This window comes from Pieris napi, chromosome Z, assembly GCF_905475465.1.
Source record: "Pieris napi chromosome Z, ilPieNapi1.2, whole genome shotgun sequence".
Taxonomy (NCBI): Eukaryota; Metazoa; Arthropoda; class Insecta; order Lepidoptera; family Pieridae; genus Pieris; species Pieris napi.
In genome coordinates, this window is record NC_062259.1 from 3,998,697 (window position 1) to 4,016,190 (window position 17,494).

Consider the following 17,494-nt stretch of genomic DNA (forward strand, 5'->3'; position numbering starts at 1 on the left):
TTATTAATTAGACTTGAAAATATGTATTAATGATTATATTTCTTAACTTTTCCTTCTTTAAATTTAGCTTTTCTTACATTTTCTTGGGATATTTTTTTTTGGTTTTTCCTTTTATAGATTATTTATTTCGTCGTTGTCGTAATCGTTGAGCTATTATTTCGATCTTGGGGCGCTTGCACTTTATATTAAGTTTAGATAGGATTGGGATCGAGGTTTTATATAAACGTTTGTTTAAAAACAAAAGTTCTCGAAAAAAGTACCCCCTAAAAATCCCTTGAACATCTTGCTTCCCGCTACATTTGGGGGGAATCCTCCAAGTTGGCATCACTGCCTATAACACTTCATAATGTTACAAGTAATTTGACAAGTTGGTGCAAAGTTTTCCAAATATTAGAGCAAAACACTTAAACGACTACAACGATTACACGAAACACATTTTCATCTTGATAACATCCATGGTTACATAAGTTTTAAAACAAGGATATAAACGATTGAGTTCTTGATAATACCGATTGTTTATATTGAATTTTAAAACAATTGTTTTGCGTTGCGAAATCTGTGGGAAACGACTTGAGCATTTGTTTTCATTGTCATTACTAATGTTACTTAATTATGCAAACTTTTGATTTTGAGTGTGAAGGATAATGGGGTACGAGAAGATACATTAGGTGCTCTGCTGATTTCTTTTTTTCAGATCACTTTTTGCGATAAGTCAATATAACGACAAATTGCGAATATTATTATTCACAAATTTATAGGTTTTTTTTAAATATTTATGGTGCATTAATAGAGTTTACAAAAAATAAAGAGAGTAGAAAATGAGGTACATCATTTAATAATTTTTTTACATTACTTAAATTAAAATTGCAAATCAGTGCAATTCGTCTTGCTGCGAAACATATTTTTTCTGGCTGACAGAAATCATGGATATCTGTTCCACAGGAGTGACAGCAGCAGTCAGTATTGGATGGGCGCGGTTCGAGACCCACAGGACCCGAACAACTGGAAGTGGGTTAACGGAAATGACGTAACCATTTCCTTTTGGAACTCTCCGGGCAACGGTGAGAGCTGCGCACGATTTGATGGCAGCCAAGGGTGGCTCTGGGCAGACACTGACTGTCAAATGAGACTGAACTATATTTGCCAACATCGTAAGTAATTCATTATTGCATTGCGATGTCTTGCTTATTGCGAATTTTGGCAATGCGATTGTTGTTACCTGTTATTTTATAAGTTCCTTTATGTATGATGTTCTTTTGTTTAGAGCCCAAAGCATGCGGACGGCCTGAGCAACCTCCGAACTCTACGATGCGAACGGAGAGTTTCGATGTAGGGGCTACGGTGGAATACGCGTGTGACGGTGGCCACTTGCTAGTCGGCCCGACTGTCAGGACATGCTTAGAAACAGGCTTCTATGATGAATTCCCTCCCGTCTGCAAACGTTAGTTCAATAATTGTTATATTATAAACACAACAGACATATTTAAATATTAAGAATGGACGAAGTAATATCTACTTTTTAATAAATATTATGTACCGTTCACATAGATATTAGTGTGTTTGTTGAGTGTCTGCACTAATGAACAGGAATAAGATTTTTGGGCACTCTTAAACTTCTTGACCGATTCTAATTATGTTATCATTAAAAGTGCAAAAACGGAACAAAAATATTTTGACTCAATCTTCGGTTAGAACTTGGGATACTAATTAAATTCGTTTAAAAGTAATACTTTAAAACGAAACAAAAGTAATATATAAACCAATTTAAAAATATTTAATAAGGGCTGAGTGTTGTGCTCATAGGCATAACAAATGCCGGTCTGATATATCTGGTATGCACGAACTCGAGACTTACGGAAGAGATCACCTTACAATCAAACGTGGGTCAGTGAGGACAACAAATGACCACTGACATAGATTCTCTATATAACAGCAACATTATCTATATTCGTTGTGGTAGAACGAAGGAGCGATTAACATTTACTCGACGATATTAAAATATTTATTTCCACAATTCACAATTTTCTAAAATAATAATTAATATATATTTATATCCTATATAGTACATACCAACATGGAACAGTTTGCTATGCTACCCCGGAGACTGTTCGGTTTTCCGGAAAAACTTTTTAGGTTTTTCTGTGATTTTTTCTCTATATTTAAACCTCAGGGTTAAAGTCATCAGTTTTTGATTAACAAATAAAGAATAGGGGTTGATCGAAGAGGGGTGAAAATTAAGGGTCGTTTGTATTTTTGTATCATAAAAATATTAAAACAAAAAAAAATATCTAAAAAATTAAAATTTAGGGGTTGACCACCCTTGACTTTTAGGGGTTCGAAAGATAGATAGTAGCCGATTCTCAGACTTACTGAATATGCATTAAAAAAATCATAAGAATCGGTCGAGAAGTTTCAGATATATATTAGATATAGTTGTGTATAAAGATTAAATATAATATTTCAGGCATAGATTGCGGTTTCCCCGCCGAAATACCTCGCGGGGGTTATGAGCTGATCAACAATTCGGTTTCCTATCTCTCACATGTGCAATATTCTTGTGAACCTGGCTACGAGATGGTGGGAAGATCAAGGCTTGTCTGCGATATAGATGAGCGGTGGAATGGCCCACCACCAAGATGTGATGGTAAATATGAACATATCAAATTAAGGAATTAAAAATGTATAGACCAATAATCAATAGGAACCCTTTGGAAGATAACTGCATCTTCAAATATTCGTATTGCTGGAGTGTGTAGGGTTTGTAAACGAAAACGTTTTTAAATTATTTAATTTCCATAAATAAAATAATTCTGTTTAAATTAATTTAATATTTGCTAGTTGTATATTATTGTAATAGGTAAATAAAACATATAAACTGTCTTTTAGTGGTCCGATGTGAAGACCCGCCAGTGATTCCGAATGGTCGAGTATCGATCAGAAATAAGCCGTTTGTCTATGGATCCGTGGCTGAGTACTTCTGCACAAAAGGATTCTTGTTGCACGGGTCACAGTTAGTCACTTGTTTACCATCAGGGACCTGGGATAGCCCTCCACCGCACTGTTATCGTAAGTACATTGCGCATTATAATTGTTTATTATATTTTGCTAATTATCTCCTCTGATATCATATTAATAATTGATTTAAATGATATGCTTGAGCTTTCGGTAGTTGTGGTACATAGAGCCGATGCAAATGGAATCTTCGCTTACCAATATTAATAACTTCATTAAAATTATTTTTTAGCTGAAGAACGGCCAACAACAACCACATCAACTACAACAACAACATCAACAACAACGTCAACAACAACATCAACATCAACACCAGAACCAACTACTACAACTACAACTACGCCAGCCCCGACAACACCACGACTTATACTTCCCACCAGGCGTCGCAATAGACCTACATCCGTCGAACCAAGGACGTCTACGCTTAGACCCACCTCGCCCATTCCAGATATGACGAGACCAAGCACAGAACGAACCACTAGGATACCTGTGAAGAAAGTGACTGTATTAGATTCGGAGCAGTCTTCCACGAGTCATGTGCCGCAGATAACAGTGGCAAGTCATCCTAGGGAGAATCAGGTGAGAATTGTAAAAATTTTGTTTAAAAATAATTTAGTTATAGACCACAAGCCCATGAACAAAAAATACCTGTGAAATGACCCAACCTGAATTACGCTTAGAAGGCTGTTACTATATCTGAAAATAGCTCTGAGCACTATGCCGTCATTTCTGAGCGGTACATGTGAGTACGTGAGTGAATGGACTTTCTCAGGTACAATGGGGGAATTTCGACTAATTATTAATGTACGGCTTTGTTATAAGTGTATAGATGATTAAAAATAAATGTCGAAAAACCTAGTGCCGTACAAAAGTGATGGTGCTGGAAGTCGGTGCAAAGTTTTAATTCGACGACAGTTGCAGGAGCAATATAGGTCATTTATTACTGTACGGCATTTGTGTGATTCCTTTTGGACACATATACAGATACTTTACCCGTAAACGCCGTACATATTCCCAGCGGAGCGGTCGAAAGCCAAGGGTCGGAACCCTACCCCTACACCCATATACCCTAAGGTCATTGTAAAATGTACGGCAACATGTTCAAAACATTATTTAACACGGACAATAATGTTTTATAATTATGCCGTCCAAATATTATAGTTAATATTTGTGTAATTAAATATTTATCGAAATTTCAGGATTTACCAGGTTCTTACTGCTGTAAGATCAGAGAATAATGTACGGCAACTTGTTTTTTTACATAATGTTACTAAATATTACCGTTGTACATTATAGCCGTTCATTATAAATGGTAACAAATAAAAATATTATGATAAAAAATATATGAAATTTCCGAAATTTAGATGACTTTTCAAATGCTCCTAGAGTAAAATGGGGAGTAATATTTTCAAAGATTATTGTTATTTTATATGTAACAAATATAAATAAACAAAAAAAACCAGATGCCGTACATTTTACTCCAGATTATTCTTTACAGCTGATAAAAACTTCGACGACGTTTGAGGTGTCCCTTAAGGTCATTAATAACTGTACATATCTGAGTATACTACCATAAGGCTGTAAAGTATATTTACAGCCTTATCGTACCAGCAGAGAGAGGTAAAGGAAAAATATTTTTAACAAAAATAAAAATATAATACAGGGCGTCCCAAAGTTATGAGACATGAAGGGAAAGTACCTTAAATATCGCAGATAGGGTATTTTACTAAAAGAAGACTTTATGCTATTTTTAAAAGTTATTAATTCTGCATTCAAAGATTTTTTAAAAACTACTTGCCTCGTCTGGAAATCGAACCGGCTTAAATTTAAAAAAAAACACCCCTACTTTTATGATGCCAATCGAAAGAATGGCCAAAACCTAATAACTTTTCTAAAGTAACAGACTCGTAGGGGATTTTTTTAGGCCGAATACGATAGATAATGTTTTAAATTTGATTAAAAAGATATATTCACGCTGTTACTTTCTTTTAAAATACTATGTTACTTAAGAAGAGTTATTAGTTTTTGGCCATTCTTTCGATTGGCATCATAAAAGTAGGGGTGTTTTTTTTTACATTTAAGTCGGTTCGATTCCCAGACGAGGCAAGTAATTTAAAAAAATCTTTGAATGCAGAATTAATAACTTTAAAAAATAACATAAGGTCTTCTTTTAGTAAAATACCATATGTACGATATTTAAGGTACTTTCCCTTCATTTCCCATAACTTTGGGACGCCCTGTATTGGTAGGCGGTGGTAGCGGACTATCGAAAGTGTACGGCATTTATCTTTTATTGAAGATTGTCTAAAGTATTAATAACCTGTGTTATTGCCGTACAGATAAAAGTCACCGGAAAATGACTCTTTTCTGAGGAAAGTAATTTACCCCATACACCTATGTGTTCCACAAAAAATGTACGGCATGCTGGAAAATGTTATCTATTTGTGAAGTACTCTCAAGATCATTTAATTTTATGTTGTTTCATATCATCATCACCTATATGCTAATCAGACATATGTTGCGACCCTTGGCTTTCGACCGCTCCGCTGGGAATATGTACGGCGTTTACGGGTAAAGTATCTGTATATGTGTCCAAAAGGAATCACACAAATGCCGTACAGTAATAAATGACCTATATTGCCCCTGCAACTGTCGTCGAATTAAAAATTTGCACCGACTTCCAGCACCATCACTTTTGTACGGCACTAGGTTTTTCGACATTTATTTTTAATCATCTATACACTTATAACAAAGCCGTACATTAATAATTAGTCGAAATTCCCCCATTGTACCTGAGAAAGTCCATTCACTCACGTACTCACATGTACCGCTCAGAAATGACGGCATAGTACTCAGAGCTATTTTCAGATATAGTAACAGCCTTCTAAGCGTAATTCAGGTTGGGTCATTTCACAGGTATTTTTTGTTCATGGGCTTGTGGTCTATTAAGAGCACACAACTATTTCTTGTGATGTACCATTTCCAATTGATCACAGAAAACAAATGAAGAAACAAAATTAAATATATATTATTTATTTCAGATATTCGGAAACGGCAACAATATAAGAACCGAGCAGATACCAAGAGTGAATGTGCCGTCGCCAGTGGACGGAGATAGGCGAGAACCAGTCGGTGCCAGATTGAATATAGGGGCTGTAGTTGCCCTTGGAGCTTTTGGGGCCTTAGTTTTCCTAATAGCCATAATCACGACCATTGTTATACTTGTCAAGAGGTAAGTTCGCAAAAGAACATACAAATTAATTTTTTTTTACCGTACTGCCCTTCACATAACTACTGGTCGTCACACAAAGCCTGCTAAGCGTCTCAGGCGGTGATAAAATGACTGTGAAATCATAAATATCACCAATGAGAATGATGAACATTCTTTCAACTTCGGCTAATTGGGCTCGTGGTAAAGGTATGGCAAGACAGTTAGTTATGTAAGTATGTTAGTTCTACCGGCTGATTCAACCATGTACTCAAAAGATATTAGTTTAGTTTCATACTCAATTTCATTACACACAATTGGACGGATCTGGAGCAGAATCGATTTACGTGTTCAAACACCTCATAGGTTTAGTATGTACTTCACTGTATGGATTAGGCTACCAGGCTTTCAGGTGTTAGTGTGTTGGAGTTACTTCAACAATATAATAATTTTTCAACAGGATTATCGTCCTGATGAACTATAAGAATGTGTCCGTGCTCTGTGATCTTGATTACCATCTACACTTTACACAGAAGTAAAAGTACCTTAAAATATAAATGATGTTTCTTTAGCTACGATCCTAATCACTTTTGGCAGCAATATATACCATAAATTCTCAAGTTTCATTCTATTAACACATAGATTAACGTAATAATCGTTATAAAATACTTAAATATAAGTTGCCGTGACAACGACGACTACTGTCCGACCTTTTTGAAGTTATACTTCTTTAGGCGCGTTATGAAAAATTTATAAGAGTGAAATTTTACGATGCGCGCGCACCGTGACACAAAATTAACAGAATGCAGTTGCCCACGGAAGATGCTACGGCATTGGACATAATTTAAAAACAACATTCGAATAATAATAGAATTTATGTTACACTTAATGTAAGAGAAAAAATAATAAATATTTATTTATTTAATTTTTCAAATGTAAACTGAACTTTATTGACTATAATGACTCCTTTTCCAGTCTTTGATTATTTAATTATAATTAATTATTTTCATGGAATCAAAAACTATTTTTAATAATGCCAAAGAAGTATAACTTCTTACGCGCGTACATAAGTACACGCACCCTTTTTTTGACATACATTAACATAATATGACGTTAGTGGTGGTCGCAAGCAGCAGACAGCGCCGCAGTTGCCGGCCCGTTTGTACACTTTGTTGGCCCTTCCATTTCCGGACCAGCAAGTTGGGAGGCGTGAGATAGCACGCACGCACAGGCATACACATCGCGCCGGACATTTCTCCAACCCATTATAGAGTGCGTTTATATTTTAAGGTACCGCACTTAAGCACGGTGGCTGATGCTCTCCAGTAATACCTGCCGTGATAAAATAATAGGATCTTTCTGTCCCCATTTTTTAATCATTGAATCTGACAAAAGAAAACTGTTTTGATGGTTCGATTTAATATATAGACGGAATATGACGGGATTTTATGTTTTAATTTCTTTAAATTTTGATAGTAAACAACTCCATAAAATTTAATAAAATAAAACATAATTTAAATACATTACATTAGGTATAGCAAAAGTTAGGAATTAGCCACCGTGTCAAAAAAGCACGCATTGAAGCACCAGCAAGCGTCATATACACAGAAACATTAATCAAAATTAACAACTAAACCTTTCCGATTTCATGAACAGTTGTGTATTTGATTTTTGTTACGTAAACTATAAACATACAGTCAAAACCTGACACTGCGCACCGCTTTCTTGTTCTATTAGCCTACCGCGACATTTTCACACAAGCTTAATATCACGGAGCACTGAGCACAAGGGGTCGCACCAAATTGGATGTTTTGTCAATATCATTAATTGTAAAAGTAAAATAATAAAATCTCCTTATATGACACTTTACGCATTGATACATGTGAGTCCCGAGTGGCACTATCTTATACAACCTAAATCATTTGACTAAAATTTGTTTTCAGCAGGAAGCATAACAACGGAAAGCGTTACCGACATCACGTAGCCCCCGATTGCAATACAGTCGCATCTCTCGACTCTTCCTCGTCGGAATCGCGCAACGGCTTAAACCGTTACTACCGGCAAGCCTGGGAGGAATTGCACGAAGCTGCTGGAGGTCGGCGCTCACGCAGACACGACCGCGAAGCCCCAAAGGACGGCTCTGAGCTGGTCGTATCTGATGTGTACCCGGCACCTAACAAGCGGCGTCACCACCATCATCACCACAGGCCTGACTGGCAGCCAAGACACCACCATAAAGATAAAGCTAGATATTAAGATAGTATATTCGGAGGTTGGTTGTGCGTGTGTGAATGCTGGACCAAAAATTTAATTGGGCATCTAGTTTGGAATGTTTTGTTCAGGTGGTTTTAATTATGTATTCCCTCCACTTAGTTTTAATGTAGTTTTACTTCAAATTTTGATAAGTGATAAGACTGATTTAGAAATCAGATGAACTTTTAAGAAAGCTCTGTATGTTACTGTAGTGAATTTGTGATTATATCAAATGTATTTCTTATTTACTTTATAAGGATAAACCAGATTTTTATGTAATGCATTCCATCTATTTGATTCTAATTATTCAGGTTTTTACGTCAGTCAAATAAATATTTTATAATAAGAGCAACAAAGAATACAATGGCTTTATTGCAGAACAAAAATCATATTTTTATGATGTACGTTATTTAAATTCCGCGTAACTGTTAAAATCTGTTAACAATATATTTACTTATTAGTAAACTTTATTTTTACAATTATCTATATTTTAACTATAACTGCAGTTAGCGATGCTAATTCGATTGAATATTTTAAATGTATTCAACACTTTTTAAATATGAATTAAATACAATACTTAATAATTAGTCTCGACTGAATCTTACTTAGGATTCAGTAACGAGACTTACTTAACTATGATTGTCGTATAACAAAATCTATTTTATATTTGTATTCAAAGATCCTTGAAATCACTTAGTTTATGCGAAGTGATGGAAATCGGCGACATGAGCGAGTTTAAGCTGGCGTCACCAATCGAACAATTAATGATGTAATGTTTAACACATTACACTAATGAAACATCGCACTTCTTATTTAAAAAAAACATTTTACAATAGCGTCTCAAGTGTCTAAACGACTGCCACGTTCGAATAAAGAGCAAATTTAGGCAAACACTTATATAAGAATACTATTTAATAATAGTATGGCGTGTGTTTTGAACGAACCAAATGATTTTCCCTAAAGTTTTTAGTTCACTTAACGAATCTGTTTAATTAGTTTTTTAAATATATAATAATTATATTTTTTTGAAAATATAAATTTTCTAAAATGTAATGGATAACATCCTAATCAAGAACTGCAATGCCAGTTCAAAAATTCAAAAGAAACAGTTATTTTTTGTGAATAAGGAAGAGTGCTTTTATAACTGATAATGTTATGATAGCGTCGTAGGTGTGGTACTAAAAAGGAATGCGCAATTTATAAAGCTGTACAGCAACCATACATTATTACGAGTTTTTGTTAGATGTATTGTTATTATTTCGTACTTTTACAATATATTTTCCGTAAGACCGGTATAAACGTGATCGCACGATTTCTAAACGATAGTTTATACCTTAGCAAATGGTACAAATACACTTTCGATGTGCGTTAATATTTAATTAGTACAAGACCCTTTTCCTCTTCAAAAGTAAGTAGGTATGTGCCATTAAACAGGCAAACATATACGTCTAAATGTAATTGATTTAGAATATGTAAATATGTATTCATACAATTTAAGGCGAATTTAATTATCTAACAAAATTTGTCGAGAAAGTTATAACATATATTTCATGAGATTTTAATACAAATTATAATAAAGTATTGTGATAATATTGAGTTTTATTGTCCTGGTATGTTATAGATATTAGACATTAATATAAAAAGGAAAGGTTTGTTTTGTAGATAGAACACATTCGCTGATAATTTTATTTTCGCATGAAGAAAGTTACGACTTTAATTCGAAACGATTGCCGATAGTTGAGTATCGGTTCAACTATTTTTCAGTTAAAATTAAACCATACACAAAGAAAACGGATTTTGTGTTTTGTCAGACTGATACATATTTAAATTTAGACTTTTAATCGGCATTTTAACGCACTTATAACTCACAAAAATCCAAAACCATGCACAATCGTATCGACACTACACTTTCAAATAACATTTTGAAGATTGTTGCAATTTTTGAATTATTTTATTTATATTATTGCTTGGGCTTTATATAGTTTTATTCTCATATAAGAATTTCCTATCCTATTTAACATCTCTACGAGAACTTCCTAAAAAATAATTCTTTTTTTTGTGTTACCACGGGTTGGGTTATGTAAATAAAACAAATTATTTCACAATAAATAACTTTAATCTCAAATTTATACATGACTTATTTTTCAGAGTGAATGGACGTCTGAAAAAGTTATTATTGTAAGTGTGTTTTTGTATTTTTTGCACACAAATTTTGGAACAATAACTCTAGGAAACATCTTTGGTTTTATTTAATTGCGTACAAAATTAATTTAATTTATTTATAATTAAAAATAATTGTTAGTATTAATATAGGGGAAATGTCAGAATTAAAGAAGTAGTAAGTTAAATAGCATAGAAAAAGTAATTAAAAAAAAAACGAATTATATTTTAATAAAACATTCAAATTATAGTAAATATATGACAATAACATACATTAAAATTTATAAGTAAATCATTTAATAAAATAGAGAAAATTGTAGAAAAAAAATAATTAACAAATCATCGCCTACGGTGAAACAAAAAGGTTACTTAAACTCCTCAGTATTAGTAAACTGTAAATATAAATCCAATTATTTTAACAATTTTTAGTAACGCTCAGTTTGCCAGTCACAAAATGTAGATTTTCCCGAGACCAAATAGGCCTTTGAAAGAAATACAATCTTAAACACATCAATAAATGTTTCAAATAATTATTTAAGTAGATCAAGTCATCTCCAAAAATTGTGTATTACAAACAGTGGTACCTGAACCTATTGAAACGCTCATGTTTGAGTTCAGATATTTAATTTTTTTTTTACAATTAGTCTATAATGATGTCGGTATAAATATTGTCTATGCATGTGGCCATATTAACTATTATTCTAGTAGCTTCAAATATTTATCAACGTTAAAATTATTCTTAAACCTTTCCGAAGTTTAAAAGAAAATCGACTGTCGTGAATGGAGTTTATATTCTCATTCATAACTATTGAACTATTAAAAAGCGCTGTTCTATCATTTCAACATAGCGCAAAAACTGAAGAGGCAAACAGTTAACAATGTCTAAGGAGCTTAAACCTCACTGTAAGCGATATACGTTCCCCTCTCGCCAAATCTTCGGGTGTAGAACCCCTTTGACATTAATACCATAGTTTAGAATCGCTATCGCTCTTATAACACTACAGTTAGTGTAAAAATAGTACAAAATAATGTTAATTTATAATCTCTACCCAAGTTATTTTTTTAGTCAGTCACAGCGATGACCACAAGAGCTTAAAGACCTCAATCACCTTAGACTGAAAATGTTTAACAAAAGACGATTGTGATTGCTCAATATACGTTGACGCCATACGTGTTGACACGCCCCATGAAACGTCATTACGTTAAACTAATCACAAACAATTAGTTTAAATTCTCACGCCCTTGCGCCCTTACTCTGTAATCCATGAAACATGAATTACTTTGCTCACTCACGTGTAAAAACCTTTCTAACCGTTACGTTTAATATTGGTATTTCAACAGTGGAACGCAATAAATAATATTTAAATACTTTAGTGTGCGCTGGCAACAGAGAAAAAAAATACTATTCCACTAATACCCGATTTAAAGCTTTGGAATCTAATCTCCGGCCTAATTCTATTATATAAAAAAACAATAGATTAGGTAACGTGCTTATAAACTACATATTAACATAAACGATTTGCCTTAACATACTTTAGACCTCTCCCACAAATTTACCGTAAAAGGTATGGGATTAAAGACACCAAAGACAAACCAAAATCCCAATATTGCAATTGCTTACCAACAATCGTTTTTATAATTCAACCTATCAGTTGCCATATAATAAAATTAATATGTATACAAAATATAATACAGCAAAATACTACACCTCTATAGGATCATAAAATTAATTAATAATACATTTATCAACGGCCTTACGATTATTGCAAATTGATTGGTTTAAATGAATTCGGTTCACTATATTTAACTAAATATTCCTCAGAATTAAGACTTAAGCTAATAAGGTAATTAATAAGGCCGGTAGTGTTTAAGCAGGGCGTCGATTATTTAATAAATTAATTAAATGTTACTATGTAGTTAATTATAGATATTATTGTATAGAAAAAATAGTATTTTTGACTTTCAATTAAGAATGAAAACACCTTCTCTTAACACGAGGGCTTTTCATTTATACCCAGTCTATTGGGCAAGCGTTTAATCATTAAGATATATCTAATATAAAAAACTTATTTATCCCGATGTAGCGACCGAGTGACTTAATAAATGTAGCTAATCTCCGACGCTTCCCCACTTAGCTCTCAGCATGCTGAAAACGAAGGTACGCCATTATTACATGTATCCTTAATACTTATACTGGTTAGGAACAAAAATACCTTTATGTTGAATAGTCCTCTTATCAGTAAGTAAATGGAACGTAAACTAGCGTATAGCAACAATGGACTACATTATCAGTGATATAGAAAAAAAGAAACAAAAATATTTTATTACATTATACAACATTATATAATACTAGATGATCCGGCAATCGTCGTTTTGCCATGTATATCATTTATTTTAAAAAATAGGGGTTGAACGTAGAGGGGTGAAATTAGGGGTTGTATGTATTTTTTAATGCTGTATCATAATCAAATAATTTAAAAAATAATAATTTAGGGGTAGACTACCCTTAACATTTAGGGGGATGATAAATAGACGTTGTCCGATTCTCAGACATACCCAATATGCATACAAAATTTCATGAACAATTTCAAACACCACGACACGAGAATAAAATATTAGATTACATTGGACAAACAATTTAGGCCTAACTGGTATATGACGAAGGAAATAATGCTTACGGGTTAAGAATTTGTAGCTTTCTTTGTAACTGTAACATTAAGGTATAAATATAATATACCTTTCCATCGTTCTTTGTGCTTCTTCCATTGACCTCCTGGACTCTTCCGTAGCCCGTATATCTAATATCTGAGCCACGATGTGGTCTTGATTTTCATTCTCTGAAACATTTACATTCAAACGTTAAAATGCGTTCCTTGTCACAGATGGTATAGTATGTGTTCTATTATCGCTTCGGTGAGTACAATACAAGCGATATTTTTTAAGAATCAATATTAGAAATCCTCGCTATAATTTACTTTGTTTTCGGTATAGTACAAAATTTACAAATGAGAAACTGCAAAAGTGTAGTTGTGTATCGGACAAACTATAAAACATAATATAAACCGAGGAAATCTATACTCCATACGCGCGTTACCAAGGGTTGTTGAGCATACGTAGCACGCTCATTATGAAGTCGGTTAAATATTTAATATGTTCATATCATGTAAAATTTTCAGAGCTAGTTAAGCTAGCTAAAAAGCTACTCTCTCAAATGCTTATTGGCTTCGGGTTTCGTTAACTGTTATCATTATTATGATGAGTCAATCATGAGTCGTTTTGTACTCTTCTAATATACCGCTACTAAAATTCTATATTGGATGCCGTTTCACAGTGAGGTCAAATTTCGCAGTATGCGTTAGCTTAACACTTAGATATTTCAATTGGGGACTACTTAATAAGTACGAGTCCGCAATCGGAATATATTATAGTCAGTACAAGCACAAAAAATATGAAGAATGAGTGTGATATAAAGCTAATATAAGTTGACAGATAATGAAGTGGATACTATGCTTACCACGTATCGAAATCCTTTCTAATCGTCTTGCCCTCCTTATCCATATTGATTTTTCACGTTGCTCGCGAGCTACTGGGGAATGCGTATGAAATAGTAATAGTGGTGATATAATCGACAAATATTCGATCAACGCGCACCAATCATATGAAGATTGGGAAAGGCCTGAATCTTATAGGTAATATTCAGAGGATTGGCCCGATCTGACCGTACGTTATAATCAAATACGTTTTTGACGCGCAGGAGTCATACTTAAGCTTTAGGTTGTGACATTAGCTTAGGCTGAGATTCAGAGACATAACTGTGAGACGGTCGTAAGCCGAGTCGCGGCCAATCAAAGTTTACGTAACCGTATTCAGAAACATCGTTCTTGTCAAACTTCGCAGTCTGGCTTCTATGGCTTTTGGTACGATTACAGTGAAAACTTTTTTACTACTCCGTGAATGGCGATAAAAATGTAATGTTGTTGCAAAAGCTTTTTTATTTAATTACGGTTGCATGTAAGGGATCACTTAGCGATAAAGCTGGCTGTTGCTCAATTTTTATCGTTTTTTTAAAAGTTTTTAATACATATTATTTAATTAATGTGAAAAAATAAAACAAACATGTTAATATATGGCGTAGAGAAGTATTTTAAAGTTTTTTTTGTGATATTATTAATCATCATTGTCCATACTGTCAGAGCCAGATTCGTAGCTTAATCTTGCTTTAAGTTTTAAGTTAGACTTCGAACCTCTCTGAATGCCAATATTTATTATTATTTATATATTATTTATTATAGTACTAAGACATAGATTTTGACATTCGAGTCATAGTCTCGTTTCTGAATCTCATCCCTTTTCCCGGCGACGCACCTCAGGGCAAGAGTTTGAAATTGGACCACTTTAATCATCTGTCATTTTATTTTCATAATTAAATCCATTACAAATGAATTGAGTTATGAAAATTAAAAATATATTAATCACGTAAGCAATGAATGATAATGCAAAAATATTTTTTTTTTGTTATCTTGTTAGTTTACCTTTATCACGTATGTTTCCAGCAGTCGTAGCTGCTGCTGACGTAGGTGCGGGCAGAGGCATCTCCAACACCTATAATATATATATATTTTATTAAATTTTTGTGTTTTGGGCAGCAATAAATATCCTCACTGTCTACTGCAAGCATACTAAGTGAGGAATTAACAATGCGAGCTTGCGCTGCATGTATAAAAGAGATCCTGTCCTAATAAATAGATACTCCAAAGAATTACAATACATTTATTCATAAATAAATAAAAAAAATAAAAAACAACGGCACAATGTCGATAGACAAACTAAGCTAGCATGCAACAAAGTCTGGGGATCCAAAGAAGTGTATTACTTCTAAAGGCAGATAATAAGTCTATGACGCGCTTATATTGGCATACATATATATTGAATATACACAATAAAACAACCTGTCAATGACGAATGGAACGTATTAAATCTAAAACTAAAGGCGAAGATAAGAACGAAGGATAGGTGGACAAAAAGAGTAATATATGGTGTAAAGGCCCACCAGGGAAAAGAAAGAGAGATGGAGCCTTGTGGAGGAGACCTTTATTCTTTAAGTTTAAAAAAAATAGTCCAAATTAACGGATAGTATGTGTGTATTTTTTGTAAAAGAAATAAATGATATTTATTTGTATTTTTTTGTGGGCGTGTTAATAAATGTTTAAGTTTTCCAATTCTCATTTCATTAGGTAACGAATCCATCATTATCATAAATACTATATATAGACAGTAAACCGGCGAACCAACACTTCCATTTGATGATGATGGAATAGCTTAGCGCTTTTGCCCTTCCAGGGGATTGCTAAACTATATACTTTCATTAACATTCTCAGGCCCTGTGAAATAAAGGGTTTGTTTGTTTGTTAATTATTAAAGCTTACGTCTGATTCAGGCCTATCTCGTTCTGAAGACATATATTGTTGATCAACCTGCTGGTTTACTGTGTCTATGCGGGTTCCAGAACTTCGATCCCGTCGAAAATTTGGACTTATCACTGTATTCTCCCGCAGAGGACTCGCGTTGGACGCGCTCACTGTTGGACGAGGCGTAGATTGAGGTGTGGTTGCCGTGGGCTGGTACCACGTGTGTCGACTTGAGTTTGCTCTCTCATTAGGCCGAGCGGGCTGAGAAGACAATAAATCGCTCAATATGACGTTGTGACAATTTTGAACATATTTAATTTTTTATTATTAAAAAGTTGTACATTACACAGTACATCAGCAAGGGGTATTTATATCGAATGATAGTATTCATGAAAAAAGAGGAATAATAATAAATATATATGTGTATATAGTGTACTCGCAATCAATCACAAGAAATCACTAAAAAGGGATTTAAGAAATGCGATTAGCGCATGTGTTTGATAATATCTCAAACACGACAAAAATCAAATTGAAGATTTGACCCCTTGTATGTGGAAGGAAATATTGCATTATGTCTCGAACATGGGTTGACGGGGTGAATAGGTTTGGTCGTGGATGCTTGTTGTTGTTAAAGTAAAAATGTTGTAAGCTATATATAAATGTCTTAGTTTTTTATTGAAATGTCTTTTCTTCTTTATTTATTTATCGATGTCACTGTAAAAATATCCTTGTACGAAATATATTATAAATGATTTTTATACTATCTCTACAACTCTTTATTGCGCACTAAAACACCCTGCTTCAAGTGATCTATTTGAGGAACCCTTACCAATACGAAGTGTCTAATAACATATACGAAGGTACCAGGTACCTACATAAGCGCAGCTAGCGCATATGTACCGGGAGTCGTGCAACAGACCCAGTTAGCCGTCCGCATTAAATATTGCCTCACAAGTAGGCAAGTGTGTGTCCGATATCATACAAGTACACAAAAATATATTTTATACGCGATGTTTTATAAGCCTGTTGCATTGGCATATACCCAAAATATATTTTTCCCGTTCTTGCAACATTTACGCTCCTCTCGTATTGGTAGTAGCGTGATGTATAGCCTTCCTAGATAAATGGAAAGATTCTTTAAATCAAACCTGAGATTAGCGTTATATCCAATACTTCAACTCTATAATATTAGTATAGATTAGGCACCCTGTAGCAAACTACATAACAAACACACTACATAGGAAATTGAAGGGAATCGCCGAAATTTGAGGCCCAGGAAGGCACTGCAATGAAATAATATAACAAATTCGTCATTATATCTGGTCAAGAAGGTCATTCTAAGCGAAATTCATTTGTACTTTTATTTTCGTACGAAACAATTTATATTCGAAAGAAGAATTTCAGAGAAAAACATGCTTTAAAAAAATCAAGTAAGATGTGGTAAATTCCTAAA

At 33.7% G+C, this 17,494-nt stretch overlaps 2 protein-coding genes across 20 annotated transcripts in view; one reads left to right on the plus strand and one right to left on the minus strand.

Moving 5' to 3' along the window:
- LOC125062756 (CUB and sushi domain-containing protein 3) overlaps window positions 1-9,044 on the plus strand; it is a 40,502-nt gene extending 31,458 nt beyond the window's left edge. The window contains exons 5-12 of one of the 4 annotated variants that reach the window (XM_047668877.1): window positions 943-1,151; window positions 1,265-1,441; window positions 2,465-2,644; window positions 2,887-3,066; window positions 3,245-3,591; window positions 6,054-6,244; window positions 7,338-7,492; window positions 8,164-8,280. In XM_047668877.1, coding sequence (XP_047524833.1) covers window positions 943-1,151; window positions 1,265-1,441; window positions 2,465-2,644; window positions 2,887-3,066; window positions 3,245-3,591; window positions 6,054-6,244; window positions 7,338-7,491 — 1,438 coding nt within the window. In that variant the 3' untranslated portion in view covers window position 7,492; window positions 8,164-8,280. Of the gene's footprint in view, window positions 1-942; window positions 1,152-1,264; window positions 1,442-2,464; window positions 2,645-2,886; window positions 3,067-3,244; window positions 3,592-6,053; window positions 6,245-7,337; window positions 7,493-8,163 lie in introns of all 4 variants that reach the window. The other 3 variants (XM_047668878.1, XM_047668875.1, XM_047668874.1) reach the window with 3 other exon arrangements.
- A 1,526-nt stretch (window positions 9,045-10,570) lies between these two features.
- Window positions 10,571-17,494, minus strand: part of LOC125062155 — a 38,657-nt gene continuing 31,733 nt past the window's right edge. For 6 of the 16 annotated variants that reach the window (XM_047667825.1, XM_047667818.1, XM_047667823.1 and 3 more), the window contains 5 exons: window positions 16,060-16,302; window positions 15,166-15,235; window positions 14,148-14,219; window positions 13,371-13,470; window positions 10,571-12,779 (listed from right to left, as the gene is read on the minus strand). In XM_047667825.1, the coding sequence (XP_047523781.1) occupies window positions 12,743-12,779; window positions 13,371-13,470; window positions 14,148-14,219; window positions 15,166-15,235; window positions 16,060-16,302 (522 nt within the window). In that variant the 3' untranslated portion in view covers window positions 10,571-12,742. Of the gene's footprint in view, window positions 12,780-13,370; window positions 13,471-14,147; window positions 14,220-15,165; window positions 15,236-16,059; window positions 16,303-17,494 lie in introns of those variants that run through there. The other 10 variants (XM_047667827.1, XM_047667822.1, XM_047667826.1 and 7 more) reach the window with 7 other exon arrangements.